The 16239-nt window shown below is 44.2% G+C and overlaps 1 protein-coding gene and 1 pseudogene across 1 annotated transcript; both read right to left on the minus strand.

Annotated features, from left to right (window-relative positions):
• Positions 1 to 7214: 7214 nt before the first annotated feature.
• Positions 7215 to 13546, minus strand: LOC148773381 (uncharacterized). The gene is made up of 3 exons (XM_088833928.1): positions 9288 to 13546; positions 8158 to 8359; positions 7215 to 7384 (listed from the first exon to the last, which is right to left on the minus strand). The coding sequence occupies exons 1-2, from the start codon at positions 9820 to 9822 to the stop codon at positions 8199 to 8201; spliced, it is 696 nt and encodes a 231-aa protein (XP_088690054.1). The 5' UTR covers positions 9823 to 13546; the 3' UTR covers positions 7215 to 7384; positions 8158 to 8198.
• LOC148773382 (nucleosome assembly protein 1-like 1) lies at positions 8222 to 9193 on the minus strand (annotated as a pseudogene).
• Positions 13547 to 16239: the final 2693 nt, after the last annotated feature.

A 16239-nucleotide genomic window follows, 5' to 3' on the forward strand; every position in this document is an offset into this window, starting at 1 on the left:
AGATCATCTGGTAGGAGGTGAGGAAACAAAGTGAAAAACCCATAAATCTTGTAAATATCTTTTAGAATGGCAAGCCGTAGGCGGGGGATGTTTAACTTCTTCCTTCCTGTCATTCACAGGTGAACAGGGTCCTGAAAAAGGCACTTTAGTTTAACAGTTAGGCAGAGGAGCAGGAGTCTCAGAGGCAGCCATTATGTGTGATTATAATAAATAAAAGCAATGAAAAGCAAGTCAAAGTAACAGTTCCAACATGGGGCCAGAATTGGCTTTTCCCTGAAACAGAACTTGGACACACACTACGATCCAGGACTTTCATGTCTAGGCATGTACTCGAGATCAGGGCTTCTCAACATTTCGGAACAGATCATTTTGCATTGTGGAGGACTGTCCTGTGCATTGTAGGATGTTTAGCAGTGTCCCTGGCCTCTACTCACTAGATGCCAGGAGCACATCCTCAGTTATGACAACCAAAAATGTTTCCAGGCATTATCAAATGTAGCCCTGTTTGGGGGGCGGCGTGGTGTAGAAAGTTGCCCTCAACTGAGAATCTAGAGAAACTCTCATGGATGGGCATCAGGGGATATGAATGAGAAAGTTCACTGCACAATAATTTGCAAAAAGATAAAAACGAAAAGAACCCATATGTCCGTAAACAGGAAATAGACACATTGTGGGATTTTCATATGATGGGTAACTGTACAGCATTGAAAACTGATTACTACAGTTGTACATATAAATATGGATAAATCTCACAAACACGGGGTGGTAGGGGAGGGGAGAAAGAGAAGTAATAAATCTAGTTACATTTACATATAGTCTGAAATGGACAAGAAATAACATAATTTAAAGGGACATTTCCATGCAGTGAATGTATAAATAAGTGAATTATTAATAAAGTTCAGGATAGCTGTTACCTCTGGGAAGGAATGAGAAGGTGAATCAGGGAGGACACAGGTAGGATTCAAAAGCATTGGCTATGTTCTAATTTTCAAGCTTTGTGGTGGATATACAGGTATAGGAGCCTGACAGTGACCACGAGAGAGAATGGTTAAGGAAGCAGAGATGTGCTTGCAAACAAGACTCTCTGCTTGGGCAGAGCATGCTTGCAAACAGGATGTTCTGCCAAGAAGCCTGCACACAATATCCAAGGTTAATGATCCGCTCGCATACGAGGGAACGTGCCCTCCTTAAAAATAAGGAAGAGGCTGGAGTTCTGGGCAGGCTTCTTAGTAAACATGCTGTGGTCACTGCCTCCCTTTGTTCCTCCCGTCCTTGAAATGCGCTTGGCTTTTTGTCCTTGTTTGGTAAAAGAATGCATTGCTTAGATTTTGGTATGTGTCCAGCTACCGGGGTATAAAAATAAACCGCAAGGGGGCTTGCGCAGAATTTTTCCTCTGGCCGGAGTTGTGTCTTTGTCTGTCTTTTGTGTGTCTTGTCTTTGTGTCATTTCGCTCGCAACATACAGGTTTTTATATTATTATGATATACCTTACATATATGCTGTATTATCTTTTGTATATACGAAATAGTTCATAATTTATAAGGAATTGATGGGGTCTAAAATAAGGTGGGAAAAATGAAAGAAAGGCACCAGAGTAAATATATTGGATAAGAGGGAGAGAAAAAGAGCCAAACTTTAGGTGCCTCTTTAGTTCAGTTCAGTTCAGTCACTCAGTCGTGTCTGACTCTTTGAGACCCCATGAATCACAGCACACCAGGCCTCCCTGTCCATCTCCAACTCCTGGAGTTCATTCAAACTCATGTCCATTGAGTCGGTGATGCCATCCAGCCATCTCATTCTCTGTCGTCCCCTTCTCCTCCTGCCCCCAATCCCTCCCAGCATCAGTCTTTTCCAGTGAGTCAACTCGTCACATGAGGTGGCCAAAGTATTGGAGTTTCAGCTTTAGCATCAGTCCTTCCAATGAACACCCAGGACTGATCTCCTTTAGAATGGACTCGTTGGATCTCCTTGCAGTCCAAGGGACTCTCAAGAGTCTTCTCCAACACCACAGTTCAAATGCCATCAATTTTTCGGCAATCAGCTTTCTTCACAGTCCAAATCTCACATCCATACATGACCACTGGAAAAACCATAGCCTTGACTAGATGGACCTTTGTTGGCAAAGTAATGTCTCTGCTTTTTAATATACTATCTAGGTTGGTCATAACTTTCCTTTCAAGGAGTAAGCGTCTTTTAATTTCATGGCTGCAATCAGCATCCGCAGTGATTTTGGAGCCCAAAAAAATAAAGTCTGACACTGTTTCCCCATTTATTTCCCAAGAAATACATAGAATACACAGAAGAACTGTACAAAAAAGATCTTCACGACCAAGATAATCACGATGGCATGATCACTCACCTGGAGCCAGACATCTCGGAATGTGAAGTCAAGTGGGTCTTAGAAAGCATCACTATGAACAAAGCTAGTGGAGGTGATGGAATTCCAGTTGAGCTATTTCAAATCCTGAAAGATGATGCTGTGAAAGTGCTGCACTCAATAAGCCAGCAAATTTGGAACACTCAGCAGTGGCCACAGGACTGGAAAAGGTCAGTCTTCATTCCAATCCCAAAGAAAGGCAATGCCAAAGAATGCTCAAACTACTGCACAATTGCACTCATCTCACACGCTAGTAAAATCATGCTCAAAATTCTCCAAGCCAGGCTTCAGCAATACATGAACCGTGAACTTCCAGATGTTCAAGCAGGTTTTAGGAAAGACAGAGGCACCAGAGATCAAATTGCCAACATCCGCTGGATCATGGAGAAAGCAAGAGAGTTCCAGAAAAACATCTATTTCTGCTTCATTGACTATGCCAAAGCCTTTGACTGTGGGGATCACAGTAAACTGTGGAAAATTCTGAAAGAGATGGAAATACCAGACCACCTGACCTGCCTCTTGAGAAACCTGTATGCAGGTCAGGAAGCTACAGTTAGAACTGGACATGGAACAACAGACTGGAATAGGAAAAGGAGTGTGTCAAGGTTGTATATCGTCACCCTGCTGATTTAACTTATATGCAGAGTACATCATGAGGAATGCTGGGCTGGAAGAAGCACAAGCTGGAATCAAGATTGCCGGGAGAAATATCAATAATCTCAGATATGCTGATGACACTACCCTTATGGGAGAAAGTGAAGAGGAACTCAAAGGCCTCTTGATGAAAGTGAAAGAGGAGAGTGAAAAGGTTGGCTTGAAGCTCAACATTCAGAAAACAAAGATCACGGCATCTGGTCCCATCACTTCATAGATGCCTCTTAGAATAGTTTTAAACTCATGGATTTGGTGGTGAAATCAATTCCTCGTCTCTAAACACACATAATCCATTGCTTAGACTTCTAAGAAATGTAAATTTCATGCCTCAAAACCTATGCTACAATATGATGTGACTCACATCACAGAGGACTTGATAATATCACATTTCACAAAACATCATTATCTTAGAATCCTGCCACATTAGAGTTGTGAACGTGTACTCAGTTGTATTGCTTGGAGTTATAAGCATCTGAAAATAGTGGGCTTAGAGTACAAGTGATTCTTCATCACTGACTTTAGTATCATTGGAATATCCCTAAGTGTTACAGAAAACTGTTTACTCTGGCACCCACCCTACCCCTTTGTTTCTCTCCCAATGGTCATCTCCCATGTAGTGGAATAAAAGGAGAGTGTTGGATCACATCCTTTCAGAAGATGGAGCCAAAGCCAAGGAAAATATCAAAACATCCTAACTTTTTCTGGGTGAGACAGAGAAGTACAAGATAGGTCTTTTCCTAAAGAAGCCCAAAATTTTCATGGTTGAGGGACTCAGTGAGAACATATTTGACACATGTGAAAATAGGGGAACCCACAAACATCCAGAGTAACAGAAAATGCAGGATTTGTCCCTGACCTGATTTAGGGACCATCTCTCAGAGACCCAGAGAAGCCCGATATGTTAGAGCTTCAGCAACCTTCAGTGAAGCAAGGCTGAGCTTCCTACCTCACCATGAGAGGCGTCATGTACATCTATGTGGATAATGTGGCCCACCTGTCCTGTTGCCTGTATACAAAGCCACCACCTCTTAGATTCCTCTCAGTCCTAATAGTATAGCACTAACAGTGCCGCTCAACCCTTAGAGGCACAGACTCAATGAAGAGGAGCACACATACATTTTGGGGCTGGGGACATGGGACCACTTGGGGAGTAAATTCAGGGTCCTAGGTACCTGGACCATAATGAGAGGCAGGGACATGGACTCAGAGCATGCACCAAGAAAGGCTTATCTCAAAAAGAGGTGTTTTTTGTTTAAAGTGAACCTCCAGAAATTCTTAAGCCCGCATAAGGGCCTTTCATATTAACTACAGTTATACATGGATGGCTCAGTGTTAAACAATTGCCTGCAGTGCAGGAGACCTGTGAGACACGGGTTCAATCTCTGGGTCGGGAAGATCCCCTGGAAGAGGAAATACCAACTCCTTCCAGTATTCTTACTGGGACAGTGAGACACTCCTATGGACAGAGTAGCCTGGATGCCTACAGTCCACAGGGGCAAAGAGTTGGACACGATTGAATTACATTAACTATATTAACACAGAAATACAAATGCGTGCACACACACACACACAGAAATACAAACACGTGCACACACACACACACAGAAATACAAATGCACACACACACACACACTCCTAGCATGGCATGAACCAAACAACCAATACCAATCTGAAGCCTTTCAAGTGACACTACATGGATAAATTTCTACTCGGACTGTTCTTTCATTAAACAACAGTGACAAAAGGCCTTGTGCCTTTTTTCTTTGCTCCAGCCATAAGGAATACTCTGTGTTACTATGTGATAATACATTTTTAAATGTCAAAACCAGAAACACGGAAAAGGGTTGTGGATACCTTATACTAACTTCACTTTGCTGCTGCTGCTAAGTCGCTTCAGTCATGTCTATGTGCGACCCCATAGATGGCAGCCCACCAGGCTCCACTGTCCCTGGGATTCTCCAGGCAAGAGTACTGGAGTGGGTTGCTATTACCTTCTCTGAACTTCACTTTAACAAACCTTTATCAAGCACCTATGAAGAAACCACAATGCTTTAGAAGAGATGAATAGAAGCCTTAAGTTCTCAACTATTCAGAAGCTCACACTTTGGGGTAGATACACTCATAAATAAATAATGTTAATATACTTGAGGATATGAAATGAACTAGCACAGAAATTAGGAAAAGGTGTTGCTACTAACTAGCGAGGATTCAAGTGGACTTAACTAAATACAGAAATAAGGCCTTCTACCCTCAAACTCCTGGTACTCTCCTCTGATCCTCTACTCTGCTCATATAGCACTTTACATTTTTCCTTCAGTAAGTTCCAGATATTAGGTCCATTTTTTCTTTCAAATTTCTTTAAAGGAGGACATATTTCAGACCTAGACAAAGGTACAGAAATTACAACACCCAGGCAAGCATCACCCATTTTAAGAAAAAAAAGATCACAAATAAAATTTAAACCAAATATACCTCTCCCCAGTTGAATTCTCCCTCTCTTCCATGAGATTTAACCACTGTCTTAGAGAGTTTATTGTTTTCATACACAACTTTCTGCATGCTACATATGCATGCATCACTCCTATGTATACCTTTTACTACAAATATATGAACCTATAATCAATAGAATTGTTGCATGTTTTTAAACTTCATATATGCATGGTATCAGAGTCTTTTCCAGTGAGTCAAATCATCGCATGAGGTGGCCAAAGTATTGGAGTTTCAGCTTTAGCATCAGTCCTTCCAATGAACACCCAGGATTGACCTCCTTTAGAGTGGACTGGTTGAATCTCCTTGCAGTCCGAGGGAATCTCAAGAGTCTTCTCCAGCACCACAGTTCAAAAGCATCAATTCTTTGGTGCTCAGCTTTCATCACAGTCTGATCCTAGGAGGGATTGGGGGCGGGAGGAGAAGGGAAGACAGAGAATGAGATGGCTGGATGGCATCACCGACTCAATGGACATGAGTTTGAGTGAACTCCAGAAGTTGGTGATGGCAGGGAGGCCTGGCGTGCTGTGATTCATGGGATCACAAAGAGTCGGACACGACTGAGCGACTGAACTGAACTGATGCATGGTATCATGATGACTTTATCCTTTCGGAAGTAGGTTTTTATCCACTTGTCACTTCCACCCCTGAATCTTTGCCCCTTGTTATAAGCTGAATTTTGTCCCCCTGAAAACGTATGCTGTTTTTTTTTTTTTAACCCCTTGAACCTGTACATGTGATCTTATTTGGAAGTAGGGTATTTGCAGGTATAATAAAGTTAAGATGAGGTCATACTGGATTAGGGTGGGCCCTTAATTCAGTATGACTGGTATTCTTATGAGAAGAGAAAGGACACAGAAAGAGACGGGAAAATGCTATGTGACGATGGAGATTGGAATCACATACTTACAAGGCAAGTGATGCCAACGATTGACAGCAACCACCAGAAATTAGGAGAGAGGCGTGAAACAGATTCTCCCTCAGAGCCTCTGGAAGGCTCCACCCTTGCCGATACCTTGACCTCAGACTTCTGGCCTCCAGAACTGTGAGATAATGTATTTCTGTTGTTTTAAGCCATCTGCTTTGTGGCAATTTGTTATGGTAACCTTAGGACACTAACACACCCCTCTTTGTGTCTCAAGCCCCTGAGAATTCCAGGGTCTTCCTAAGTCCGGATCTTACCACCCTGTTTAGTTTACCTGCAACAGTACCAAGTCAGTGAATTAAGGATGATCCTGCAGTGGGTGTAGTAAACCTTTCCCCCACTGCTCTAAAGCAGTGGTTCTGAAACTTCAGTGTGCTTCAGTAGCACCTGGAGGACTGTAAAACCCTGATGGCTAGCAGCCTACCTTCAGAATTTCCAACTCAGTAGGTCTGGAGCAGGGTCTGAGAATGTGCATTGCAAACAAGATCCCAGGTGATGCTGATGCTGCTGGTCCAGGCAAGCTAGGTCATTTTCTTTCAATAAAATATAGTAGAGGCTAGGGCACCATCACACAAATTATTTACAACCTTATATGTTAATTTATTTGGGGCTGCAATAAAGGATTTAAAACAGGCTTGACAAATAGCTGAAAGAAATCCCTTTCAGTGACAGTAAGGTGGGCCAAAATAAACAGAACAATGATAGATTTGAGTCAGTGTTATTTATGCGAAAACAAAACACTGCAGCTTATTAAGTTCAAACAAGCTTTTATTTCCAATGTGAACAATACTATCAAATTATCTGTAAAGTCAGATGTCAGTAGTTAATATCACTTTGGGGCGTTGAAACTTTGAAACAAAATTAGTATTTTGGGCTAATGAAAACAAGAATATCCGTGAAGAACAAATGCATCTTTTCTTTTGCTGTCTGCTTCTTCCCACTGTAGGATGAATAAGAGCCAATTAACAAGTGTACCCCAATAACGTGCACCAGTGACTTTCTAAATAGGAGTCAGTACTATGTACATCTACTTTCTCAATGAGGAGAAAACAAAATGCTTTCTTCTTGTAACCCAGACCCTTGGTGATCAGGGTGCACATCATTTTGTCACACCAACCTGATCTCCCTCTTGCCCACCACTATAAATGCTTGTTTGTTTTCATGAAAGGCCACTCTGTGATTGATAACCAATAATATTACTATGACTGATTTTCTTTTCTTTTGAATAACAAATCTAAATTGAACTAATATTTGTGAATTAATCCTGAGATGCAGTGCTCTTGACACCCTTAACGTCTTACTACTTTGTGAGGAATCACTTTCTCAAAGTCATCGTCAGTACCAGAGACTACAATTCTGTGGCCAGGCGATGATGATACAGCTAGTGCACGACCTAGTCACTTTAGCTGCTGCTTCTGGTGACGATTCTCTAAAGAAGCATTGGTCTCTATTTCCAGGTCTGATAAATTTCCCATCTGTAGTAGGCCTAAAGCTACAGGACAAAGGACTCGTGGCTATAAATGAAATACATTTCAGAACATACTGCCGCCTACATTATCTAGAATACATTATTAACAATAAGCTGTTTTTCCAAAATTAAATTTCAACAACTTTCTTATTTATTTTACAGAAGAAAAATTAAAAATATAAAGCTGTTAGTAACAGGTATGTGTCAGGAATGGTTACGTCATACTAAAGCCTATACAATAATACCTGTATTATCCAGAGCTGCCCTTTGCTGCGACCACATCCATTTAGAGTCCTTCTCCAGGTTTTTCACTTCCATCCTCTTCCTCTTCATCAGTGTTTTCATACTGATAGTCACCCTCGTCATTAGGGCAGAATGATGCAGACTCTGGGGTCAAAAGTTGGCGGGGAAAATATCCCAACTTAAAATCAGCAGCAGAGTCTAGGCCTGAGAGACGAGAAATATGTTTAAAGAAAGAAAAAACAAATAATAGCTGGACATGTTTCTACCGGTTGATACACTTCTAGCCCCCCACCCCATTTCTGTTGCCTGACAATTTTCACAAAGGTTTTCCCCCTCTTTCCAGTAGGTCTCACACAGCTATGCTGCTGCTGCTGCTAAGTCACTTCAGTCGTGTCCGACTCTGTGTGACCCCATAGACGGCAGCCCACCAGGCTCCCCCGTCCCTGGGATTCTCCAGGCAAGAACACTGGAGTGGGTTGCCATTTCCTATGCTTCTGATTATTTCTGGCCCCTTTGGAGAAGGGATCTGAATCATCTGATACTGATACCATTTTGCATGTGTCTGTCAGAATCCAATGGAAAATGTTCGTTTGATTTAAAGACAAATTCCATGGGGAAGCTCACGGATTCCTCAACTGCTGAAAAGTAGCCCTGTGCTATGTCATCATTTTCTCAGATCCTCCTACCGAGAATCTTCACATTTTTTAAAGCCGTCGACCAAAAGGGAGGGATGCCGTTTGTTTGCCCCTAGGCTGGTAGAAGGCAGCATGCTTTTTCTTGAGACCATAAAGGTCTATAGAATTGGGCTTCCACTTGTGCTGCCTTCTAATTGTGCCTGGAGGTTTTCGAGAGCTCTGACCCGCTGCTTAACCGCTAGAGACCTGCCTTTGAGCTGGATGGCCCCACAGGGGCCGCAAGGGCCTAAAGGCTCAGCCACCGCTTGCCCGCCTCAGCCCCTCCGGGACCACAGGCCTCGGCCTCCCAGTACTCAGAGGCAGCAGTCAGGACCTCGCTCGCCCAGAACTCGGCCTCCACCGCCGGTTCCTCAGCCTTCTAGGATGCAACCCCCTCCGCAGGATCCCGCAGCTCCCAGGGTGGAGCGCCGCCCCCCCCCCCCGCGCCGGGTACTCACCCTGCAAGACTCTGCCTCCCTCTCCCAGGGCTTCCTGCTCCTGAGGAGGCACCGGACCTTCTCCAGGGTCCGAGGGTGCTTGGGAGCAGCCCCTGGCCATCAGGCGGTCAGTGCGCGGCCGGAACAGGACATATTTGTTGTTATGGAAATTGCGTAGGAAGGAGTCGACCTGACTCCAGAACATGGGCTCAAACTTCTCCACAGAGAACCCAAGGCCGGTACAAACTGCCGCACCCTCCCGCTCATTCTCGTCGTCCTCTTCTGTGTCCTCCTCCTCCTCGCTCTCTCCAGACAGGTGCTCCTCCTCCTCCACGTCCTCCAACTCGAAATCAATCTCACCCTCTTCCTCATCCTCCTCCATCTCCTCTCCATCTTCCTCCATCTGCTCTACATCTTCCTCCATCCCCTCCTCCTCTAACGGCTCTCTACCACGTTCCTCTTCCACTGCGGCCTGTGGCCAACCCTGCTCCCCCGGAAGGGCTCTGGAGACCTCCAAGGAAGCCAGAAGAGCCGTGGCCTCCGCAACTCCTTCCATCCCCTCCCAAGCGGATGCCTGGACCCCAAGGAGACTGGGAGCCTGCAGTGACGTCTGTGGGGAAGATGGCGGCCGCCGGGCTGAGTGTCGCGCCGAGGAGACGCTGTTGGCAGTTGGACCTTAGGGTGGGGGTGGGGGCAGCAGAGACGACGGCTGCGCACGGAACAGGAGTCTGCGAAGGTGCTGGTGTGGGCGCCCCCGCGACAGGAGCGGCAAGGGTTAGCGAGGCTGAGATGGCGGCGGGCAGGCGGGAAAGACCCTGATGGGCTGGCGACGGTAGGTGGGGCTGGAAGGGTCAACCGGGGACCACTTCCTCCAGCGCCAGCTCTAAGCTCATTGCCGGGAGGCAAGGATTGGCATGACCGCCGTCCAATGAGTGATCAAGGCTTTCAGACTGCATGGAAGCCTTCCAGCCCCAGGTCATACTTTGAGCCCACAAGAGTCCCTTCCTTTACATTGCACCATTGCAAAAACAAAATGGCAATGTCCCTACAGGGCGGCACTCTGGGGTATGGGAAGCTGGGTGTGGTGCCCAGTTGCCACCCTGTGACAGCTCAGGCCATCAGGGATACGCTCATTTTTAAAAGCTAATAAAGGCTCGCTAAAGCCTTGAGAAAGAACATCACAAGAAAGAGATGGAGAAATTGGAAAACATAACCTGAATTAAACGGGAGCACTGAATATGAAATAGAAAAAGTGAAACAAGCTAGATAAAAAGTTAAAGATCATCATATAGTCCGGTTGTTTTTAAGCATGGCTGCTCATTAGAAACACGTCCGTAGGTTTGGAGAATAAAAGCAATACCGTGGCATGTTTCAAAAAATTCTGAACCTGTATAAGAGACTGCAAAAGAGACATAGGCATTTAGAACAGTCTTTGGGACTCTGTGGGAGAGGGTGAAGGTGGAATGATTGGAGAGAATGGAATTGTAGCATGTATATTATCATAAGTGACCAGTCCAGGTTCGACGCATAAATTTTCCTCTGTTCAAAAAAAATAAATAAATAAAAAATAAAAAAAATTCCAAGATAATCCTGATATGTGTCAGGATTTCAAAAAGTGATTACAGATTTTTCCATTAAATGGTAATTTTGGTGATATAGAATTCTATTACTTTTCTGTTGACCAATCATGTTACAATGGTATTAAGTGAGTCATAGTTGCATACTCACCAGTATGTATAATATATATACTTTAGAAAACGTATTGTTTGCCTAACTAAAAAATTTATGACATTTTGATGCCTCTTGTTTGACTTAGTATGAATAGAATGATAGATTTCTAATTTTTAAAAAAGGTGTGCAACAAGCAACAAAGGTTTACTGTATAGCACAGGGAACTGTAGTTCCTTTGTCAGTCTCTTGAAATACCTATAATGGAAAATAATCTGAAAAATAATATATGACTATATGTATAACTGAATCACCTTGCTGTGCACCTGGAACATTGTAAGTCAACTATCCTTCAGTAAAAAGAATATATAAAGAAGAAGAAAAAAAAAAACCCGAGAACGTGTTTAGATCACATAGGAGCAACTGCTGAAACCTCCTGTGAGAGACAGAAAGAGAATTTGGAGGTTTTAATGTTATTAAAGGTACTTAGAAAAGAACATACACGTTGACATGGATGCAGTGAGAATGGAGAGTGGAAGGAATAAACCTAGGAGCTGAAAAGGGATTCATCAGGGCTCCCCAATTAGTTCAAAATTCCAAGAAATGAAGAGAGACTTCATGACTGGGCTAAGCACTTGCTCTGCACTAAAGTGGGACACTCCACTCCTCCCAAATTCGTATGTTGAAACCCTTACCCACTCCACCCCACCCCCAGGTAGTGGTATTTGGGAGTTAGTGCCTTTGATAGGAGACACAGTGAGGATAATCACCTCTTCCCTACGTAGAACTTATGCATTATGGGTTTCACCCCTTATATCGGCCTTGCTTTGTTTTACCTAACTCATAATCGATATTTTCAGTGGGGATAGTCCATTGGGTCCCATGTTATCAAGCCCATTTCTAAGTGACAAAGACTCAATTTAACTTTATGAGCCATATGTCAGAGTGCCTATGCCCGCTACAGGATATTTTAGGACAGTGGCTGCTGTGATCTGGAGCACTGAAACACCGCAATAATAAAATGCTTAAGGCAAATAAATCTATTGGCTCTCTTCAGTAGCTCCCTTAACACTATAGGGGCATCTTTTAAAAACTTAGTGGTATCTTCAAGAATTCCTCTATTTTGTGCCCCAGTATTGTTCAAAAATGTTTTCCTACGTGATGCAGTTTAGCAGATGTTGAAATCAATTCCAAATCTATTTGTAGAAGTCTTAAGCCAATAATCACTTTTTATCTTTAAAAAGTATTACTGCGCCATTGTGGTAAATGTCACCTTTTTAAAGGGTATACTTCACAGGCATTTAGTACATTCACAATGCTGTTCAGCCATTCTCTCTGTTGTCCCCAAGTAAATTATCACTCGTAAAGGAAACCCCATGCCAGTAATCAATCCTTCTCCATTTCCCCCTCACTGCAACCAGGCTCTGATAACCACTAATCTGCTCTTTACCTCTGTGGACTTACCCTTTCTAGAGAGTTGACAGAAATGAAATCCTACAACATGTGACCTTTTGTGTCTGGCCTCTCTCATTCCTTTTTACGGCTGAACGCTATGCCTTTGTACAGAGGGTCACTTTTGTTTATGAATATGAAACAAGGTGAGGACAGGCTGATGGATACTTGGGATGTCTCCCATTGGGTTATGGTTAATAAGGCCGCTACAAACATGGGGATAGAACTTTTTGTTTGAATAAATACTTTCAACTCTTGGGCATGTATAGCTAATAGTTGAGTTGATGAGACAACCATAGGCTTTTTAACTTTTTTCAGGAGCTGCCAGACTGTCTTCTACAGCAACTTGTTGTCCTTCAGTCGCTCAGTTGTGTCCGACTCTGCGACCCCACGGACTGCAGCACGCCAGGCTTCCCTGTCCTTCACCATGTCCATAAATGAGCACTAAAGTAAATGCAATGCTATCCTCTGTTTTGTCATTGGTGTTAGCATTTTAAAAGTGTATTACCACAGAGTAACATGCAGTATACCTTATGGAGTGGCACAGGGCTTTGTCACCGTTATGTAAAACAAAAGGGCAGTCCAAGTAGGACGCTTGCTCCTTGGAAGGAAAGTTATGACCAACCTTGATAGTATATTAAAAAGCAGAGACATTACTTTGCCAACCAAGGTCCGTCTAGTCAAGGCAATGGTTTTTCCCGTGGTCATGTATGGATGTGAGAGTTGGACTGTGAAGAAGGCTGACCGCCGAAGAATCGATGCTTTTGAACTGTGGTGTTGGAGAAGACTCTTGAGAGTCCCTTATACTGCAAGGAGATCCAACCAGTCCATTCTGGAGGAGATCAATCCTGGATGTTCATTGGAGGGACTGATGCTAAAGCTGAAACTGCAATACTTTGGCCACCTCATGCGACGAGTTGACTCACTGGAAAAGACTCTGATGCTGGGAAAGGTTGGGGGCGGGAGGAGAAGGGGACGACGGAGAATGAGATGGCTGGATGGCATCACGGACTCTGTGGACATGAGTTTGAGTGAACTCCGGGAGTTGGTGATGGACAGGGAGGCCTGGCGTGCTGTGATTCATGGGGTCGCGGAGAGTCGGACACGACTGAGCGACTGAACTGAACTGAACTGAATGTCATTTGAAGGGCATCATATTATTTCTGATCAGTTTGTGCTGTGCTGTCTATCTTTCTGCTAAAATTTTGTCTTTTAAAGGCCCTATGTGGCCTTCTAGGTAATCTTACTGGGGTTCACTCCAGTAGGCAGAAGGCACATACATGACTCACTTTCAGGTAATCCATTTGGGCCTTGGGTTTCTGCTGAGACTTCTTGGATAACACCCTTCAACTTCTTACAAGGGCTTTTTTTTTTTTAAACTTTAAGGATCTCTGGGTTATTGGCCCAGATCTTCCTGAGGCCTAAACAGAATATAGTCACACCCTTGACTTCATCTCTACACCATATTTTCCCAGAAGACTTCTGGATTTGACCTTTGCCCAGAAGCTTTCTCTTAACTTTCACATCATTTGCTATCCAGGAGAGGCTGGGGATTTTCAAAGTAGCAGGTTCTGTCTCCTATTTGTTTAAAAGAAATCCCTCCTTCAGTGAAGTTCAAATTTCAGTTACTTGGCATGTTTCAGTCTCTTTTTCTTTTATCTAGTTAATTTAAAAACACAAAGCTATCTATAACTGGAATATGTTAGGGATAGTTTGGTGAAACTGAAAACATACTAGGAGAACTGGAGTTTCCAGGGCTGTCCTCTCCTAGGCCAGGTGCATTAGTTTTCCGTTGTGAAATAGGAAAATCAAATTACCACGTAAATAGTACAAAGATCAAACTTCAGTAACATACTAATATAGTCAAGAGAGTACCATCCCATTGACTTTTCCATATTCTGATGGTTAGGAGGAAGTCACAGCTTCAGCCCAACTTAAGGGAAGGAGACATATGAGAGTGTGAATAACACAGAGGTTGAGGGTCACTTAGGGTCTGTGCACAGTACCTGGACTCCTCAAAGTTCTGTTCCAGCAAAGTGGGGAGAGCTCGGCCCCCAACACAGGCCACTTGGTCCACATCCCGGGCCCTGGACACAACCTCTTCCCCTCTCTACTCACTCTGAGCTTCATTCCTCACCTCCAGAGGCTTCACATGCCATATATGGATACTGAAGCACAGTTGTCTCCTGTTCCCCAAATACAGCCACCACCTCTCTGTTACCTCCCAGTCCTGGGACTATAACACTGGAAGTGCCATCCAGCCCTCAGAAGCACAAATTCAGTGATGAGGAGCACGCAGGCTTCTCGGAGCTTGGGGTCCCTTGGGCACCAAATTCAGGGCCTCTGATACAAGATTGCTGGGAGAAATATCAATATCCTCAGATATGCAGATGACACCACCCTGATGGCAGAAAGTGAAGAAGAACTAAAGAGCCTCTTGATGAAAGTGAAAGAGGAGAGTGAGAAAGTTGGTCTTAAAGCTCAACATTCAGAAAACTAAGATCATGGCATCCGGTCCCATCACTTCATGGGAAATAGATGGGGAAACAGTGGAAACAGTGGCTGACTTTATTTTTCTGGGCTCCAAAATCACTGCAGCCATGAAATTAAAAGCGCTTACTCCTTGGAAGGAAAGTTATGACCAACCTAGATAGCATATTAAAAAGCAGAGACATTACTTTGCCAACAAATGTCTGTCTAGTCAAGGCTATGGTTTTCCCAGTGGTCATGTATGGATGTGAGAGTTGGACTATAAAGAAAGCTGAGCGCCAAAGAATCGATGCTTTTGAACTGTGGTGTTGGAGAAGACTCTTGAGAGTCCCTTGGACTGCAAGGAGATCCAACCAGTCCATCCTAAAGGAGATCACTCCTGGGTGTTCACTGGAAGGACTGATGTTGAAGCTGAAACTCCAATACTTTGGCCACGTGATGCGAAGCCCTGAGTCATTTGAAAAGTCCCTGATGCTGGGAAAGATTGAGGGCAGGAGGAGAAGGGGACGACAGAGGATGAGATGGTTGGGTGGCATCACCGACTCGATGGACATGGGTTTGGGTGGACTCTGGGAGTTGGTGATGGACAGGGAGGCCTGGCATGCTGCGGTTCATGGGGTCGCAAAGAGTCGGCCGTGACTGAGTGACTGAACTGATACATGAAACAAGTTTGGAGGCAGGCAGGTGGGTTCTCAGTGTGCACATCCCCTCGATTGCCCTTGGCTATTTGCAGAGAGATGAGGCTGGAAGAGGGTAGGAGTGGAACCTCTAAAGCATGGGGCCTATTACAAGCCCCTCTAACCCGGATCTCATAGCAGTACTATGATCAACAACCGGTTCAGCACAGGCACTGTGACAGCCAGCCTCTAAGAATGCCCCCAAAGATCCTTGCCTCCTGGTGTTCATGCTCTAGTGTAGAGCCTTATCTCATTTAATAAAGATGACCAAAAGACCCTGATGCTGGGAAAGATTGAGGGCAGGAGGAGAAGAGGGCGACAGAGGATGAGATGGTTGGACGGCATGACCGACTCAGTGGATATGCGTGTGAACAAACTCCAGGAGATCGTGAAGGACAGGGAAGCCTGATGTGCTGCAGTCCATGGGGACACAGAGTCAGACACGATTTAGCAACTGAACAACAATGTGACCAGCCATTTGTTGCACAGCAATAGAAAAGTAAAATACGTGCTGGCATTGAGAGTAGGGTTTCATGGTAAACAACAGGAACGAAACAAAGAAAGGACTTTGAGAGTGTATAGTGGTAGTCAAAGATGCTTTGAAGAGCACCTTATCAGAAGCCCGGTTGAGGGCAATTGTGGAGGCTGCCAGTGAAAGGGAAATAGGGAAAGTGCTTTGGAAACTG

The sequence above is a fragment of the Moschus berezovskii genome, chromosome X (genome assembly GCF_049115385.1).
Source record: "Moschus berezovskii isolate FMDL1 chromosome X, NW_MosBer_1.0, whole genome shotgun sequence".
Taxonomy (NCBI): domain Eukaryota; kingdom Metazoa; phylum Chordata; class Mammalia; order Artiodactyla; family Moschidae; genus Moschus; species Moschus berezovskii.